This window comes from Poecile atricapillus, chromosome 3, assembly GCF_030490865.1.
Source record: "Poecile atricapillus isolate bPoeAtr1 chromosome 3, bPoeAtr1.hap1, whole genome shotgun sequence".
NCBI classification, from domain to species: Eukaryota; Metazoa; Chordata; class Aves; order Passeriformes; family Paridae; genus Poecile; species Poecile atricapillus.
Genome location: NC_081251.1, coordinates 64,845,253 through 64,864,821, shown reverse-complemented (window position 1 = coordinate 64,864,821; position 19,569 = coordinate 64,845,253). Strand labels below are relative to the sequence as shown.

At 43.7% G+C, this 19,569-nt stretch overlaps 2 protein-coding genes across 3 annotated transcripts in view; both read left to right on the top strand.

Annotated features, from left to right (window-relative positions):
- Positions 1-6,121, top strand: part of PEX7 (peroxisomal biogenesis factor 7) — a 50,696-nt gene extending 44,575 nt beyond the window's left edge. For both annotated transcript variants that reach the window (XM_058836638.1, XM_058836639.1), the window contains exon 10: positions 3,479-6,121. In XM_058836638.1, coding sequence (XP_058692621.1) covers positions 3,479-3,547 — 69 coding nt within the window. In that variant the 3' untranslated portion in view covers positions 3,548-6,121. The remainder of the gene's footprint in view (positions 1-3,478) is intronic.
- Positions 6,122-9,361: 3,240 nt separating this feature from the next.
- SLC35D3 (solute carrier family 35 member D3) lies at positions 9,362-14,490 on the top strand. The gene is made up of 2 exons (XM_058835622.1): positions 9,362-9,797; positions 11,011-14,490. The coding sequence occupies exons 1-2, from the start codon at positions 9,362-9,364 to the stop codon at positions 11,838-11,840; spliced, it is 1,266 nt and encodes a 421-aa protein (XP_058691605.1). The 3' UTR covers positions 11,841-14,490.
- Positions 14,491-19,569: the final 5,079 nt, after the last annotated feature.

Below are 19,569 nucleotides of genomic sequence, written 5' to 3'. Positions count from 1 at the left end.
GGACAAGGATAAACATTTCAATAAAATACAGCATAGCTGTTTTAGCTGAGTGGAACCATGATTTCCTAGTCAAGCAATTAGCTTTCTGGGATGATTGCAGTTTTTTGATTGCTTGCTTGCTTTTTGGCTTTTCGTGAAGAGAAATACAATGATCCCCATTTTTTGTATTTGTTTTTGTGACTTTGCTGGCAGATAAATTGGCATGATATTTATTCTGCAGTAATGACAGTATAGTACCTTTAGTGTATATGCTGGTACTGCAACTTTGCTACTGAAATAAAAGCCTTAAAGACAATTAATAAATGTCATTTTGTTAGATTGCCTTTGTTCCATATAGCCTTAGTTACAATGAAAATTACCAGGCTTAGAATGCTTCTTCTATTTGCATTATTTCTTGATGTAGCTTACCAGTCAGTACAACGAAAAATATTCATGTTTTACCATTAAGCTCTAATTATTCTGCTTTTCCCTGCAGCTCAATAGCTAAAAGTTGCTATAGTAAAACTGCATTCTACAGTTACAAGAGTATTCATAAATGATAATGAAAGTTGCATGACATACAAAACATGCCATGCAAAATAATCAATATTATAAGGATATTGCAATTTATACAGTTCTTTGCAACTGAAATAAACTGTCCTCTGCTCTGCTGGCACATCACTTTGAAAAAAAAATAAAAAACCCCGTGCATCCTCTGAAAACAGAAATCAGTGAGATTTGTTTGAATCTCTGAGTAAAATTTGTCCCCGAGACAGCAGATGTGTTTTACAGGAGGACAGACTTCCATCCCTTCATGCTCCTAATGGCAGAGACTTTTATCAGGTGTGCAAATAAAGTGTGAGTCCATTTTCAGTTTTCCTTTGTCTTCATCCCACCACAGGAGGATTTTTTTCACCTGTCAGTAACATCATCTCTTTGATCAAAATATAAACTCTAGGAACCTGACCCTTTTTGTATGCTATATTTATTTACTGTGGTGTGCTGGATGAGTCTTCATCCCAATGAAATTTCTACCTCTCTTTTAATATTTAAATAGCATTTAGTTTATTTTTTTAAAAAGGATAAAATGCTTTGAAGTATGTATTAAAAATGGTCATATATCACATGAGAACTGAGATTTGTAAATACTTTTAAAGCACTTACATTCAATATCCCATGTTCTCCTTTTCTGGGGAAAGGCACACAACTGTTGTACGACCACTGTATAAGGCAGGTCACAAGATAAAAGGCAAAATGCGAGAAGAGACATTTTGTAAACTGATGCAGTTGCTGCATGAACAAGTCCTTCTCTTTATCTTAGGACTCATCTTAGTTGTTTGTATTTGAGGCAGTGACAATCTCTGAGCTACTGCAAAGGGGCACGTGGCACCCTCCATCAATGAATGCTGGCTGCTGCACTCTTGGCTTACAGTTGGCCCCTTTCTCTGACGGTCTTGGCTGTATTTTGGAGAAAGTATGGAGAAATGGAGATGCTATTTCATTTTTTAATGTTCTGCCATGCTGCAGTGTCCCAGTTTCCCATAGATACTTGTATGCTGTTCTTCACATGTGTATTTTCATCAAGGTTTCTGGTATCAGTATTCCATTATAGACTTGCTGCTGCACAGGAGAACTTGATTCACTGTTACTTACTGTAGCTTTTGTTTTCCTCTTGTCGGCTGGCTGTTTTCTCCTTTCATGTGATATCATTAAGTCAATAAGTTGGGCAACTTATCTCAAGTGATCCTTTTCAAACTCTTTTAAAATCCCCTGTTTATTTTTAGTGTTGCTAGATTAAATGGTTCTATAACTATATTTGTTCAGAGGTGATTTCAGGGATGCTAATTACATTGATAACATGTGGGAATTCCCATGGGATTTTTTCCAAATGTTATTTTTGTTTCTTGTTTCTTTACAAGAATAGAAAGTATTGCCTATAGAGCATTGATCTGTAGCTGTGGAGAATAGTAAAAAACCTGCAGTTTATGTGATTGCCAGCTTCTACACTGCATTTAGTGGAAAACTCAAATTTTCTTTTTGGTGTGATTTGAGAGACTGCAATGCAGCAGAACATTATGCTACAGAAAGCTCTATTATGTCGTATGAATAGACAGACATATTGTCAAGAGTTTTTTTGACCCATTTAGACGTATATGGAAAGCACTTCAAATAACTAAGTAGAACCAGCTAAGGAAGCAATAAAAATGAATAATAGTGCAGTATAGTAAACACAAAATGGGCTAATTATAGTCTGAAATCAAATACTGTAGTTGGATTTCCAAATTTTTACTGTGCAGCTGTTCATTCTGGCTCTAGAAGAGAACAGGAATTGCAGTCTGCAGCAGAAGGAAGCTTGTTGTGCAGAGGATCCAATACTGTATCTTTTGTGATCCCAACTGGAAATGACATTGTAAAGATAATGCAATATGGGTTCAGCCAGGCTGGCTGACATTTATTTGTGGACCTCATCAGCTTTTTCTCTTTAGCTCTCCTCTTTCTTCTTCTGTTTGCCTTAGTTCTTGTCTCCCACAATATGTTGTGAATATATATGGTAAGTCATCTTTTTGAGTAATTGTCAGTATGGGTAACCCTTCCACTTTGTTACAGACGCTAAAGTGCATTTTCAATTAATTTTCAAACCTAAAGCATTCTGTAGTCTTTTCCCTTTCGATCTTGTTAGTTATTAAAATCTTTAAACACTATAGACTTAGGTTAATCTTCTGGTTTTAAGTTCAAGCCTTCATCTAGGATAGAGCTTGGGACATTGGATTCAGAAAAGTTTCAGTTATACTCTGATCAGTCACTGTATTTATAAGATGCCTTTGCCGCAAGTGGCACCACTTCTGATCAGACTGGTGGTGGTCTAGGTAGTGCTTGAAGCAAAACCACAGCCTCCAAATCACAATGCTCAGCAAATACACATCTTTCTTCTCAACAATAGACAGTAAGCTCATAGCTTATCAAGCATGAGATTGAAATTCTGGCTTAATTCTTCTGGAAACTTCCTGTATAATTTTGTTGAACTTTTCCATTCCTCAGCACTAGACATTAGGAAAATGTCTATAACAAATCTCTGTATCTGCAAGTATAAGAAGGTTGTTCAGATATGGTCATGAAATGTTTAGATATTATGGTAAAAGGATCCTAAGACTCTATAAAGAGAAGAAACATGGCAAGGTCTGGACTTTCATGTGTCCTTCTTTAATTTAATTTTCAGTTATATTCTTTTGCCTATTTGGAACAATTAGTTGAAACCCAAAGGTTTCCCTGCTTTCCTCATGGGGAGTATAAAAAATAGGAGGTTGTTAATTTTCATGTTTCTCAGTAAAGTTTAAAAAAAAAAAAAGATAAACAAATCTAGTTATTGTATCATTTTGAAGCACTGTAAGTCAGAGTACCAACTCGTATTAAATCCACAATATGAATTAAGTTCCCTGTGTTTTTTGTCAAAATGACACTTGTCATTGAAGCATCTAAATTGATTCTGTTTGCTTTGTAGGTGGTGGACTGTGCTTGGGATGAACTAGTCAAGATCTATACTCCATCGTGTCTGGCAGTTCCTGTTTAGAAGAGAAGATGATCTGACATGCCAGGAACCTTTCTCTCTTCCCCCACAACCAGACTTGTGCTAAAGTGTCAACAGTGTCACTAATCTCAGTGTCTCTTTATAAGTAAAACTGCTTGAATGGAGTGTTGAACATGTGGAGACTTTAAGGCTTGGTTTACTGTACCGGTAGTACTTGAGCTAGCAAAATGTCCCACAGCTATTCAGTGGCTGAAGAGTGGCCATAGCAGGTGTCAGTGGTGTCTTCAGAGCTGAATAACCAGCATGAGTTTGTGATCTTACTGGCTAATGATGAGAGCAGAGGTCTGAATCTTCTTGTTCCTTATAGAGATTAAAAGTAACTGGCAGTGTGTTTTGAGATGTCACTGTAGAAAAGAAAGGAAAGGAAAAGAAAATAAAGGCTTTTTACTGTAAAGTACTGTAATGTCAACTGAAGTTTGTATCACCCAGATGCATTTATATTTTCCTGTGAGTCACGTTGCATTATTTTCTTTTGCAATATGATGCATTTACTCTTGATTGACAGTAAATGTCATAGTTTATAGCCAGCTGATTTGTTTGACCTTTTTGATTGCCTCTTCACAAAGATGGTAAAGATTATTTTCATGTATTTTTCCTTTAGATCTCTTTGGGTAAGACAGTTGATGAAGTTATGTAGAAAGATACTCTGATAATAGAGAAAATGGTTATTAAAAAATGAAATATATACTAAACTAATTGGATCACAGTTCTCAAGATTCAGAGATAGAGCAACCATCTCTTCTATTAGACTTGACTTCTATTTTCACTTAGAAAGTTTTTCCAATGAACAGAAGAGGAATGTGGCCATGTATCCAGTGTTTCTGGACCTCTGACAGCCTGGCCAAAGTGAGAACTGATGTCCAGACCAGGTCACCTATATACATGCGGATTAATTGCATGATATAAGCATAGCAGATCCAGCATGGACAAACTATTGCAGTCACTACACAACATGTTCTAGGTATGTTGAATACTTTGCATTCCCAGTTTGACCCCTCAGCCCACATGCTGGTACTTCCATCTAAGTTTTCTGGGGCAGGTAGAGATCTTCAGATGTTCTGTTTCTCCAAACACCTCTGAATAGTGTTTTAGGATCAAACTGTGATAGCACTACAGCACTCATTGGTATATGATAGCCTTCTCTCTTGGTCTTCTGCTAGACATTTTTTTACCTTTTTCAAACTGTCTCCTTTCTGCTGTTAGCCCATCTCAACTACCACTACCATCAAAAGACTCTTTGCAGGTTGGGTCTTTGCAGATCTCTGGTCAGGTTTTCATAGTGTGCTGTTAGTAAAATCTGTACTCTTCTGGGTTGCAGCACTCACAGATCAACCAAAGCAGACACTGCCAGATCTGCAGGATGCTTTGAAGCAATGAAGGAAAGAATTCAACTGAGCTAATACCAGCAAGCTGGAAGGAAAGAGTGGTTGTTCTATCTTGGAGAAAGAGCCAGGAAACTTAACAGGTAGCCACAGGGAGACATGCATATGTTGATGTGGTATATAGGACTGGACAGGAAGAAAGTTTCTTCTACAACTTGATAATTTGGATCCCAGTTGGATCTTGTATTTTTCTTGGTCAAATGCAAACTGCCCCCAGACTGACATATTTTTGAGGTCAATTAATAACAAAAAATAGATTTTATCTTTTTGTTTTCACGACAGTGTGCTGTACCAAATCCCAAACGTTTACTGCACTTTAATTCTGTGTGCTGAGGAATAATGCAAAATAAAGCTGTGCTGCATGCAGCTTTCAGCAGTACCATGGGCCATAAAATCTAATTTTAGGCATTAAAATTGATTATTTCAACTTCAATAGTTCCTCCACTCTTCTGTTTCATCTCCCTTTTCTGCTTTGATTACAAGTTGCTTGTCTGAGTGGAGCATTTTGGTGGCAGGTGTATATTTTATATGCATGTTTCTGGGGGGACAGAGAGAGTGGGTTATTCCAGAATGCTGCCATAGCCTATCAGTTGGAAGGGAAAATTTAGAAAACCTAGTGCAGGGGGAAAAATTAGGAATTCTGAACATGCACACTCAGCACATGGATTAAATCTTTCCTCAACTGCCTTCTCTCCCCTCATGTCCTGGTTAGCTTCAGTGCTGAGGGTTGCTGTATCCAGATTTAATTCTCTTGAAAGATGAGCACATCCAGAAGATGCACATAGTAAATAAAAATTGTGGCCTTTAATCTTCCTGTGTGATCTTTGAATGGTGAGAATGTGCTATAACATTTCTGCACTGTAACAGAAATAACAATTTGGCAATAGTTGTTGCTAATTCTTAATTCTCAGGGAATATTTGCTGTAATTGTTTTGAAGAAATACTTCTTATTTTATGACCAAAATACTAGCTTCCAATATTTTTTTTGTTTACTGAAACAACTAATAACAATCTGAAAGATGTAATGTGTTCTACTTTCAAACTTGCTCCTGTCAAAGATTTTGTTTTATTTAAGTCTGGGTTTCTCTTTGGGTCAAGAAACATATTGATTAATCAAGTTCTAAAGGTGTGGATTTGTTGTTCTATAATGCTATTAAAATAATTGCAGACAGTATCTTTGGCTATACTCTTGTGTTCACTTCCCCAATTAAGAAATGTTCAAAAAGCAAATGCATTGAAAGATACTGAGGGTATCTTCTAAGAAAAGTATCATAATCATGGTTTATTTCATTTATGAATACTGGGTGATGGTCACATTTTTCCCCTGTACTGGTAGAGACCATACTTTATGCAACTTTTCCTAGCTGTGTGTCCCATCAGATCTTCATTTTCATAAAGGAAAGCTATTTTAAATTATTCTTTGTGTCTGCTTGTGCAGAGTATGTGTCAGTGATGAAGTGATCTCTGTCTTCTAGCCAAGTAAAGTGCTGGCCTCACATTTTGCTGCATAAGCAGGGTGTACTGTGTCTTTCGGTAGAACTGTTCAGCTGTGCTCATGGTCATGGGATGGGGAATGGATACAGCTCTACGCAGTTCTTCCCTGATAGACCTCATGGTTGCATTAGACTCTAATTAAAGCAATAAAAGCAAATTTTCTATTAAACATTTTATAGACATCTTTACCATTTTGATCCAAGAAGCCATTATAAAAAATCTATGCCCTTAGGAAGACACCAATTTGCTGCAGTTTTGTTTTCCTCTCACCTGTGTCATTGTAGCTAGGTGAAATGCAGAAGTGAGCATAATTTCCTTTAAAGGATGAGAGTTAAGGTGTCATAATCTTCTTATTAGGGTAAGGAACCACAGAGCCATTCATTGCTATGATCTGCCCCACTGCCAGGCCAGAACTCTTTAACAGAGTCAACGTATGAACTGAGCAGCCACTGTTCCCTCTGGACACAGAAACAGCCGGTGTGGAGAAGTACCTTCACTGCAGTGTCACCTGTGATGATGTCTCCCTGTTGCTTTATTCAAGTCCTCCCCAGTGAAGAGCAGAACACTTTGTGTGACTGTGAAGTGGTGGAGAGGCAGTGGGAGTACTGACCTGGCCTCAATCCATGTTGAAAAAGGGGTGACTTGGCAACGGACAACACCTTCCTCTCCACCTCCCTTTGGCTGGCTATAGACAAAATTAGGAGTACCATGAGAGATGGTGCAAGAGAAGCTGCCCTTTCAGCGCAGGTGAGTTCCAAAAGATAGGATTTGGTACTTGAACAATTGACTTTTCAAACAGTATTGGTGCTGCCTTTCCCTGAGCTCTGCATTCAGTTCTGGGCTCCACAATTTAAGGAGGATCAGAAGATCCTTGAATGCATCCAGAAGCGTAGCTCAAAGCTGGTGAAAGGGTGGAAGGCATGTCCTGTGAGGAGAGGCTGAGGGCTTTGGGCTTGTCTAGTTCAGAGCAAAGGAGCCTGAGAGGAAACGTCATCACTTTCTGATACTTCCCAAGGAGGGCAAGCAGATAGGGAAGTGCGGATCTCTCCCCCATGGAATTTAAGTGTTAAGATGCATGGGAATGGTTCGAAGATGCACCAGAGGAGGTTTAGACTAGACATTTGGAAGCATTTCTTTACTAAGCAGGCATTCAAACATTGGAGCAGGCTTCCTAGTGAGGTGGTCAATGTCCCAAGCTTGTCAGTGTTTAAGAGGCATTTGGAAAATACCCTTAACAACATGATTTAATTTCTGGTCTGCCCTGCATTGGTCAGGCAGTTGAACTAGGATGATCATTCTACATTCCTTGCAAGAGAAATAGTCTATTAAAATTTTTGTTTCTGATACATTTGTTTTTCTGTTTCAATCAAGGAAATATTTAGCGCCCAAAGCAGTTTTGCAGCCTGATACTCTGTAATGCCAGAGATTCACTTCTCTAGTGATAATTTCACTGGTGAGGTGACAAAATTGTTTCTGCCAGAGGATACACTCAGGCATAGTCCAAATGACTACAGTATTTCCAGAAAGCACAGTCTGATTGTTTTCCATCTGCACTTACTTGGCAGGAATTTTTTTTTTCTCCCATGTGCAAACACTGTTGAGGTGACCCACGCTTTCCTTTAAATTGCGTTGCATGTGGGCTTGGGGTGAGTCCAAATAGAGGCTGATGAAAATGTGTTGGCACATTTCTCCAGTGGATTCTGAAACCAGACTTGGTCTCCAGTACCTGTGGTTTCTTTTCCTGCATTACCAGTTTTCATCTTCAGACACTCATTCTTAACACATACCTCATTTCATTTTATAAACCTTGCCCTGTCTCCTTTCCCCTGCCCTTCCTGATGAGAGAAATCGCTGGAGTATGTTAAAAGAGGGCTCAAGATTATAAGGCAGCTCTGAATAAAAGTATAGTTTTTCCTTCCTTTGTGTTGTCTGACACTGCAGGAGACTGATAGAGAGGACTGGCTGCCCGAGAGAACTGCTTTTGCTTTGCCTTTTCTTTTGAGTCAATACGGTTTATTACCATCTCCTGTTAAAACTTTCATCTGGAAAGCCGAGAGGAGCGATCAGCTTATTTAAGCTTTACCAGGCTTTAAAACATCACTTTTGAAAGCCGTGTGGCTACCAATTTTTGGTAACTTCTCAAAGCAATTCCCTCTGCTAGAACCCGGTTCTCCCTGTTTTTCTTAGCAGCGGTTCCCGTCTCTGTGCCGCTTGCAGCCCCAGAAGGCGCTCCCCCGGATAAGCCGAGGAAGCAGGGGAGCAGTGGGAGGCATGCTGCCGGCAGGCTCGATAGATGCTTTTCCCCGGGAGGCTGTATACTTTCGGGGAGTAGGAGAAGCGGTACTCCCTGCTTGGGAACGCGCGGGCCTGCACTGATCTCCGTTCTACAAGAGACGTGGGGTTTCCCACGGCTCTTCCACGTTATTTTCGGGCCGGCGGCACTCGGCTGCGGAGCTGCGGGCGCCCCGCGGCTTTCCCCCGCGGGGAAAGAGCCTCGGAGCCCGCTCCGCTGCCCGTCCTCCTGCATCCGAGCGGAGTCGGGAGGGCTTGCGGACAGCGGGGGGCTTCCCATCCCCGCTGAGCCGGGCGTGCTCCGGGGGACACCGCACGGCGAACCTGGAAACACGGGGGGCGGGGGCGGCGGGATGGGGGACACCGACAGCGGAGACGCAGACACACTGGGGATGGCGTGGGGACACACCGGGGGCGGGGAGGGGACGCGGGTAGGAGGGGAGACACGCTGGGGGCGGCGCGGGGGGGACACGTCGGGGGCGGTGGCTGCCCTGCCGGGAGCGCGTCCTGCCTCCTCCCGCCCCCTGCCTCTGCTCGTCCCCGTCCCCCCGCGCCGCCGCCGCCGCCGCGGGTGGCCGGGCGGGCGGCAGAGCCGGGGGCCGCGGCGGCGGGGCCGTGCGCGGCCAGGATGCTCCGGTGGCGGGGCCGGGCGCGGGGCGTCGCGGTGGCGGTGGCGCACGGGCTGTGCTCGGGCTCGCTGAACATCCTGCTGAAGTTCCTGCTGGCCCGCTACCACTTCGCCTTCCTGACGCTGCTGCAGTGCCTCAGCAGCGCGGCGGCGGCGCTGGGGCTGGAGGCGCTGCGGCGGCGGGGGCTGGCGGCGCTGCCGCCCTTCGGGCCCCGCCTGGCGCGCCCCTTCGCCGCCGTGGCCGCCCTGGCCACCCTGCAGTCCACCCTCACCCTCTGGTCGCTGCGCGGCCTCAGCCTCCCCATGTACGTCGTCTTCAAGCGCTGCCTGCCCCTCGTCACCCTGGTCACCGGCGCCCTGGTGCTCCGCGACGGCATGCCCTCGCCCGGCGTCCTCGTCGCCGTCCTCATCACCACCTGCGGTGCCGCGCTGGCCGGTGAGCGCGACCGCACCGAGGGGACGGGACGGGACGGGACGGGACGGGACGGGACGGGACGGGACGGGATAGAGCCGGATGGGACGGAACGGGACAGAGCGGGACGGGACAAAGCGGGACGGGACGGGACGGGCGGTCGCAGCGGTAGCCGCTCCATCTGGGCTTTGGGCACGGGACGGGAAGGGCAGCGAGAGCCCGGGGAGAAAGACGCGAGGATACGGGGGACGTGCAGTCCTGGGGACCAGCTGCGGCCCCACGGAGGCAGGTGCAGCCTCACGGGCTGGCAGGTGCAGCCTTGCAAAGGGGGATGCAGCCCCGCTCTGATCGGTACATCCTTGCAGGGCTCGGTACAACCTTTTGGACATAGGTGCATCTTTATGGGGGTCGGTGTAAACCTGTGGGAGTAGGTGCAGCCTTATTGTAACCCTACTAGGGAAGGTGCGACCTTATGGAGGGATTCTTATGGCGAGTGGGTGCATCTACAGGGGTTGGTGTAATGTTCTGGGAGCAGCTGCAAGCCCATGGCACAACTACAGCCCTGCTGGGGCAGGTGCAAGCTTAGGGGTCAGCTACAGCCTCTGGGGCCAGGAGGAACCGTGTTGCTTCCGAGGGGTGGGAGACAAAGCTGGCACTTTGTGGCCTGACAGCACTCCTGGGTTGGGGGCTTCCTCAGACAACAGAGCACATGCAGAGTGTGTAAGTTAATCTGCAAAGAGGCTGACAGGGGGCTCGGGAGGACTGTTGCTTCAGGGATCCCATAGAGCTCCGTTGTAAGAGGGGGCAGAGTGGCCAGTGGGTTGGAGGGCAGGTAGCTCAGCCAGCCAGCCAGAGCTGGCATGTGTCTGTGATGGCAACAGGACACTCAGGGTCGCAGTCTGTGTGTCTGTGTGTGTGTCTGTGTGTGTGTCTGTGTGTTTTCAGCTGCAAATCTTCCAGTGTCTTCACAAAAGGGAGAAGTGAATCTGGTTTTGGCTGTGGGATTTGGAGGGGATATTGGAGGGGGTATGAAAAACACTCAATATATTTGCAGCCTGAAAAAATGGATAAGAGATTTGTTGGGAGGCAAGACTTAGGACAAGCATGACAAATCCTGAGTGTTATGGAAAGTGCAATGATGCCTATTTCCTAAATATCCCTCTAGTCCAAAACAGAGCTTTCTTTCTGTCTCATGTACAACACCTATGCTTATTTCTCTCTGTGACTCTTGTGACAGGAGCTGGTGACCTGACTGGGGATGCTATGGGCTATGTGACAGGTGTGCTGGCCGTGCTGATACACGCTGCCTACCTGGTGCTCATTCAGAAAACCAGTGTAGATAGTGAATATGGACCCCTGACAGCTCAGTATGCCATCGCTGTTTCAGCCACCCCTTTCCTCATCATCTGCTCCTTTGCCAGCATGGATTCCATCAACGTCTGGTCCTTCCCGGGGTGGAAGGACCCTGCCATGGTATGCATCTTTATTGCTTGTGTCCTGATCAGCTGTGCCATGAACTTTACCACCCTTCACTGCACTTACATTAACTCGGCTGTGACCACCAGCTTTGTAGGTGTGGTGAAGAGCATAGCCACCATCACGGTAGGCATGGTGGCATTCAATGATGTGGAGCCCACGAAGTTATTTATAGCTGGTGTTGTGGTCAACACCTTGGGCTCTGTCATTTACTGCGTGGCCAAGTACGTTGAGACCAGGCGGCAGAGCAACTATGAGGACCTGGAGAAAGAAGCTAGAGAAGAGGAAGGGAAAAGGCAGGCTGGAGACCAAGCTCTGTTTGCCATGGAGACTATTTCCCAGGGGAAGGGGGCTGAGGAAGCAGCGGTGGAAGGATCATCCACAGGGCAGAGACAGAGTGGAGAGGAAGAGAAGGATATCACTGAGAAATCAGCCAAGGCACTTGCGGTTCCCGGAAAATCCACCATCACACAAGAAGTGAACAGAAGCTCTCTGAAAGAAGCCTATCTTGGAGTATGGAGGTTGGTGAGGGGTGCTAATTATACAAAGAAGGATTATTTGATAGAAAATGAAGAGCTACCAAACCCTTAAAAAAGTAGATTTGAAAACCTATTGCTTGAGGACAGACACCTGGTTTTCTGTACAGGGGGAAGGCAGAGCATACATTTCCACATCATTGCTTACAAATCCAAATCATTCAGGATGACTTTACCTCATTGTCAAAAGCAAAAGGTCATAGTTTGCTCATGCTTTGGGCTTGCTTTCAGCTGCTTTCAGTATGTCACTTTAGACCCACCTCAGCTAAGGTGCTGACACTCTGCTGCAGACACAGAGAGAGCTGGGTAATGGGAAGTCAAGGGGTGCTTGCCCAGCAGCCAGGAGTATGAGGGGCATCAATGCCATTGAGATACTTGGCAGTGACACAGCAGTGGCCTATACCTTAGATTGTGTCTGGAGCCTAGTGATTTTAACACATCTGGGGGCTCTGTCAATGTGCTTCTGTATCTGTAACCACACAATTATAGGTACTCTGCATAACTAATTCCTACAATAGAAACTCATATTAACTGTGGTTTTTTGTGCTCCTCTGTGTCAATACAATTGCAACAGCGCTAGAGGTTGTGCCACTTCAGTTATATTGATGTAAAATCACTCTCTTATCTGACAAATTGAATCCCTCTAAGCTGAGCCTTGGACCTGGTTTACATTGGGTGCTTTGTGTCTTCAGTAGAAGTGCTTTAGTCTTGTGGTGGTGTACATGAAAGCAGAACCAGATCTCAGCTTCTGAGAAGCTTTGATTGGCAAAAGAAGGATGTTTATCTGTGAGCTTTAACTACACGTAGCATTTGGAATATTAGCTTGACTCAAATAGAAGAGTTTGGAAATGTTGGTATGTATTGATTTGATTTGGGAGGGCTATAAAAATTTAGGGAGAAAGTGTGTGCCTTGTGTTATCCCTCCTTGTACCCTAAATTTGGATGAATCAGAGCCTGGATTGAAACCCAGGTGTCCTCTCCATACATTCTCTCATAAGCAGAGGCTGAGAGCAGGGCTGGGGATGCCAACTCTGAAGTTCCCAGGGATGCTTTAGCAGGACAGTTCTGCTATGTGCTGGCCACGTGCTGGTATGTGGCTCTTCTGTGCGTATCTGCCCGTGCTGTCCTTGTTCTGTGCTGTCCACTGGAACAAAGGGCAGGCAGCAGGAGCTGCCTGGTGCTCCGGCAGATCCCGTGTGCCTGGGGAGTGGGATGCTCAGTGTGTTTGGCACAAGGACATCCATGGCTTTGGTAGAAGCATCTCCCCGGCACCCAGACTGTCCCTGTCCCCATGGGCTGCAAGGGGCAGAGCTGCTTTTTCCCTTGGACACTCAAACACTCGTGTGGGAAGCGGGAGGCAGGCACTCCAGTGAGACCTCTGCTAGAATTTTGTCCCACATGTGTTTAACTGGAAAGACTGTGGAAACAAATGTTTGACTGTTTCTTCGCTTGAAGATGTACCAAATTTCATTTGGTAGGTGGGAGTACGTGGGTGGAACCTTTGCTCAGATTAGACAGAGAAAAGATTTGCCTGTGAGTATTTCTCAGCCCAAAAGGGTGCTGCAGCCACTGGGGCCACCTTGACAACAGACTGAAATCTGTTATCATTTTCTGAAAAAATGAACCAAGTTTGTTGTTGTTGTTGCTGTTGTTTTTAATATTGTTATTGTTGTTATTAATAATTATTTATTATTATCTATTAAGCCACTGAACTGAAAATCAATTATTCCCAGAGCCCTAATTAACCAGTGCCTAGCCCAGTGCTCTCTCCAGCTGAGCAGGCAGCATTAGCCTCCCAGCGCGTTCAGTCTGAAGTGAGCAATTTGCCCAGCAGGGAATATTTGCAAAACTGCTCTCTGGGGGAGCTTTAGGTTCTTGTCAATTAATGCAGGCAGAAACATCAGGTGCTGTGGCAGTGTGTTTTCAGAATGATTGCAGATGTTGGCTGACCTGGCATCACCCATGAATTTTGAAAGAGATGGCTAAAAGGACATTTATGCTAAAAGCCTGTAGCTGCTGAGCTGGGGGACAGGGCATGGAGCTCTGTACATCACATCTTATGTATAGCTTGTGTTTAAGAGGTACTGGCTGTACGCCAAGATACGTTTACCTTCTGTTCATGCTCCATATGGGCTCTTTTCAATAAAAGTACTATTTATTGTTTCTAGGCTAATATAATAGGGCTTTTGTTAGTTTTTCAAATGTATCCTAGACTAAAGAAGTTTGTGCCTATGACTTATAGTTTCTGTGTTACTGAAGTCATTGCTATATTGAACTGCATTGTAATCATACAGATGGCTGGAGAGAAACCCACAGTTCTGATCTGTCCTCACTGTACTCAGTGTTTTCTGTCCACAAAAAATATGGATCTTCATACCACCTGGATGCCAGTCTTAGATCCCATAGTGCACACACTGTGTTTGACACATGCTGTAGGAAGCTCTCCCACTGGACTCTTGTTTGGGACTTTTTCCTGGGGGCGGTTTAACGTTTTGCCACTTATTGTTGTTAAATTATTAGTAGAAATCTGTGGAAATTCAAACAGTTTTGACTATTAAAAAAGCTGCTGTTACAATGTTGTACATTTGCATGTGTAGTCGAAATGTGATTATATTGTGTTCTGTTTTTACCTGTAAATTCCCTAAATTAGAATGGGAATTTGGCAAATGCAATCCAGTTTTTCAGTAACAGACACTGTCGCACAATAAAATAAAAATACTGCCTCGTCCTGAGGTATTTTAATAGCATCAGCGGAAGACTGCAGAATGAGATGTGGGAATAAAATGCACTGCTTTCCAAAAGCCTTCTGGTTTTCTTATTGTTGCTACTCCAGGGTGCTCATTTTTGCTTCGTTTATAGTTATTCTTATGCCTTTATACCATCCAAGTTTCCTCAACATGTGACCACACACTATAAATACTGTCATGGACAGGGAGACTAAGGACAGACAGGAACACAGGATTCCCTAGTGCTGGGACCTCGGTACAGCTCAAAATTTCTGTGGTTCTCAGCGGTGATTTTTTTGGTTACATTTTTAATATGGTTTAACGTCACTGGTGTAAGTGTTATAGCTCTAGAATTAATAAAATAAGATGATGCTCATTATTAATAGTTCTATTATAAAATGGCTGCATTATTAAAGGACATAATATTAATTTCATTTTACAATGTTAAGTATTTGTACTGCCATCTATGTCTCATGGCAGCGCTAGGAGATGACTTAAGCATTAATTTTTACCTGTTTGCATTGTATGAAAGGTACACAATACACCTGTGGCTGAAACTGGGTTTTTCCAGACCAGGCTGTGGTCAGTGGTTATTGCCGAATTCATCTTAGGGCTCCACACAAATACGCCTGCAGGTTGATTTAGAGAAGGAAACCATCCCTGTTGTCAGATAATAAATGAACCTGATGCACAATGACGGCTTTGAGAATAAACAGGAATTTCAGTGTCAGCACATCCTTGAGTAGCACCTGCTGCAGCACTCCTAGACGTGCACGTACGCGCGCATGCACGCACACAAATACACATGCAACAGGACAACAAAAGCCAGACTGGCTATCTTTTTGCATTCTTCTCTCTAAGAAGCTAAAGAGAGGACAATTTATTTTGAGGCGGGTGCAGTTAAAATTTCTAAGGATAGATTAAAAATTTGCATACATTACTAATCTTGTATTTGCCATCACTTCCACAGGGAAAATATGCAGCAACCTACAAAGAACCATCTGAAAACGAACAAAATTTTACAGTTCACTAAAAACAATCCAGACCTCTGCATACAACCAGGGATAGATTATTGCCTGTGTTTAATAGCCTCTTGTAATTCTTTTTGCTGCAAAAATGGTTATTTGCTCTAAAGACTTTAATAGGCAAAAAGGTGCAAGCCCTTCAGCTTTGGTCTCTAAATTAACATTTGAGCATTTTGCTGCTTTTCATGGTGAAAGGTTAACATCTAACACTCTCTGCCTGTGTCCTATGTAATTTCCCGTATTTCTTTGAGGTTTCTTCTGTGTTTTTCTAACTGGTGTCTCTAAGTGCAGTGGAGTCAATCAGCTCTGCTCTCAATTAGCTGCCATATTCATGCTTCAGTTGCTTGTTAGAGGTCATCAGGAGGGTTTTCACTTCAACCCCGTTCCTGTCAGGAATTGATGAGCATGCACAAGCCCTCTTTTCTCATCCTTTACTGCTGCTGTATCTTCCAAATCTTTTTTCCAGTGTCCATCCTTAAAATCTCTGCAAGTGATTGACGACTTGCCACAGAGGCTTCTGCTACTTTTTTTTTTTTTTTCCAGAAGGGCAGGGAAGGGATGGACCAGCAGGATCTTCTATGTCCAGATTGCTTCTTTCTACCTATGTGCATGTTTCTGCCCACCAGCTCCCTGCATCCCAGATCCCTATATAGCTCAGGCCTGGCTGTGTCCCAGCTTCTCGTGGAGCTGTGCCCGGGCTGTGTCCCAGTGTCCTGTGGAGCTGGGCTGAGCACAGGACAGGTGCCAGAGTGAGGGCCCTCACTGCCAGACAGCCAGCACAGAAACCTGCCTGTGCCTGCCCCTCTGGAGATTTATTACACACACAGAACCAGGAGATCTTTTCATTGTAACAACGTTTTAAGTAATAAGGCTATAAACCTGCTGTTGAGCCAGGTTCAGTTTTTTTATAGGTTGAAATTAAGAAAGCCAGTCATACTTCAGGACATTGTGTTTGAATAGAAGAGAGGCAGCCTGAGATGAAAACCCAGGTAGGGAGCATGAAAACAATGCTCAAAGAGGTATATGGGATGGGATAAAGATAGATGGGGAAAATATGTGAGCTACAAATTAGGATGCATGGGGAACATGTGATAGTTTGCAGAAAAGAAAAATGTTCTTGCATGAAAAATAAAAGTGACAGCATTGGAAACCAATGGCCAAAGAGTGAGGTGAATCTGCAGTGAATGCACTTGAATTAGGGCTCTGGAAGAGAGCAGTGCACATGAAGGAGAGAGGCAGAGAGAACGAGCTGGCTGGAGGAAAGATGGCTGGATCTATTTTTTGTGATTCTGTGATACCTTTTTTTTTACTGGACAGTTTTAAGAAATTTTGCTCTGGGCACATTAATTTTCTTAATAAATTTGTCTTTTATCAAGTAAAAGCAACGCCAGCTCTGTTCTCAAAATTACAGATTTTTTTTTTATTTTTTTTTATTAGGAGCTATTGATTTTGTTCCTGACAAAGAAAGAAGATTCCAACAATTATTTAACAGAATTCAGGATTTCTCTGATAAAGAGCAGTAACTTCTAAAGTCACACACCATTTCTTGTCTGACATGGGGGTCAAATAAGAGAGAATAATGAGTTGGAACTGGCCATAATAAGAAACCAGTCAGGTTTACCAGCTGCTGTAAATAATGATCAGTATCATCAGTAGATAAAAGCAGCTAAAGGCTGCGGCGTATATCACCATTAACTCCTCATGACTTGAATTGTCTTAATTCTGTTAAGTACATTTTTTTGTCTTCAGAGTATCTCTGCAAATTTATCCTTATGGTTAGTCTAATTCCAAACCATGTACACCTGGTTAAAAGGTAGAATATGGATTTTCCCTTCTGTTTCTCAAAGCACAAGTTAACGCAGGATCTGAAGGACAGAGAGGTTCCCTTTGTCAGTACATTTTCGTGAGTGAGTGAACATTCAGGAGCACAGATAGAATGTCCAACAACATATGTTATCACAAAAATATGAAAACCAGCTAAATATTTCCATATCACAATTTTACTGGAAAAAAGGTATGTTTCTTCAAGCATATGAGTCTGATTCTTCATTGAATGTCAGAAAGTTGATGCACACAAAACACACCACAAGAGAATGCACAGCTACACGGTTTTGGCCCTGGGATTTACAATATTTTGCAAAAGAAAAGAGATGGGGGGGCATTTGCTTGGCACCCTGGAAGAAATCGCTTGACTTAGAGAATCTGGGATGCAGGTCTCTGTGAAGAGCTTCTCTTCAAAGAAGGATCACTGCCAAGCCAGCAGCCCATTTCCAGGATTGCTGAGATAGGTTTGGACTTTCAAAATTGCTTAACATATTTTTGTGTGTGTGTAGGGTTGTTGTTTTTTTTTTTTTTTTAATTAGTAGATGTTATGAATGAGCAGAATCATCTGTATATCTAGTTATGTCCAGAGGTATCTTCTGAGTGCTGAACTCTTCTTGGTCACCTGGATGTTGCAGTGGCTTGATAAAACCAGTAGAATTTGATTTGTGCTGCATCCAGCTCTGTCATCCAACACAAGCAGCATATTTTATTTTTCTGTCTGGGGAATCTACTTAACAGTGATTAAGTATGCTTGTATACTCATATTTTATAGCTGATATTCAATGCCACAGTTCAGGAAAGAAGCTAAGCAGTAGCTAACTGATGGAGAGGATGAAAATGATAGCTAGAGCTGCCTTTTCAATGGAAGATTTTGCAGGAGTTTGGGTTATTTGTTACTCAAGTTTTAGGCTTTCCCTGTCTTTATCTACTTCAATGCTTTTCCTCAAAATCTGAAAATTTTGGTCTTGACAGAGCTGTAGTATTGATCTGGAACCATTCTTTACTTTTCTTTCTGGAAACTTCACCTCTGCCTGTCTCCCTGCTGCTGGTCAGGTAGGGCACAACACCCAGAGTCCTGTGCCTGGCACACACCAGCAGCCAAAAAACGTCAGATGCCACTTTTAGGGTCAGAAATAAGGACAAGTTGTTCTGTATTTGAGTTTCATTACAGATTCAGGCTGATTCGTACTCATCACGAAAAGCACAGTGAGTAAGACCTTCACAGCCAAGAAAGATTCGCTACATCTCTGCATCTAAAGTATGGTGTGAAAGCAGAGATTATTTTTTAGTGGGGTTCCTCTTTGTGTTTTGTATAGATCGGACGTGTTGGCACATGAATTGGCAAACTTTGAAGACTCAGGCTGTGATGTGAACACAGATTCCTAGGTGGCAATATAGAGCAGCCACCACAACCCTTCCCAGCTGCCATCAGGAATGCTCTCATTCGTTGCACTAAAACATTTATGCATTTTGTGCCTTCACCGAGCCTTCATTCAGTAGGGCACGAACCTAAATGGAAGCATTTTGCTACATTAGGGGCTCACTAGGGCCCGGTGTTCCACTTCCCCAAGCCATGGAGAGTGTTAGAAGTGGGTTTTAAGATTATTTTCTATCCCGCCAAGCAGAGATCTGTGCTTGAGAAGCTAATGCTCAGAATTCCAGCAATGCAAAGCCAAAGAGCACCTCTGCCCCAAATCTATTTAGTGACATTGCTGTGGCAGTACAGCTGCCATGGCAAAAGCAGCTGCTGCAGAGAAAGGGGTTTCTGTCACTTTGGCATGTTCCATAGCACTGTGTCACACCATGACACCAGGGAAGGGCCACAAGCTGCCGGGCTGTGCTGGCACCCTCGAACATGCAGAGCTGTGACTGCAGAGGCTCTTGGAGAGTTGCTCTGGACACTAAAGCTGCGTGGGTGAGTGTTCTCCTGTGGGGCCAGGGGTTTGCCTCTTTTACAAAGCTCCTTAGAGGGAGCTGGCAGATGACAACTCAGTCCCTTCCTATGCAGGGTAATGGGTCAGCTCAGCTGCAAAGTGGTATCATGGCAAAGGAAAGAAACAGCACAAATTTTACCTGTGAGGTCCAGATAGGCTATTACCGGAGCAAAATTCTCCCTTCATTACATTTTTTTCCCAGGCATAGTTCCCCCTATGCTTCTGAAAGGAAATATGCAGATGCACGAATAGTTTTTATAGAAGAAAAGATTTAT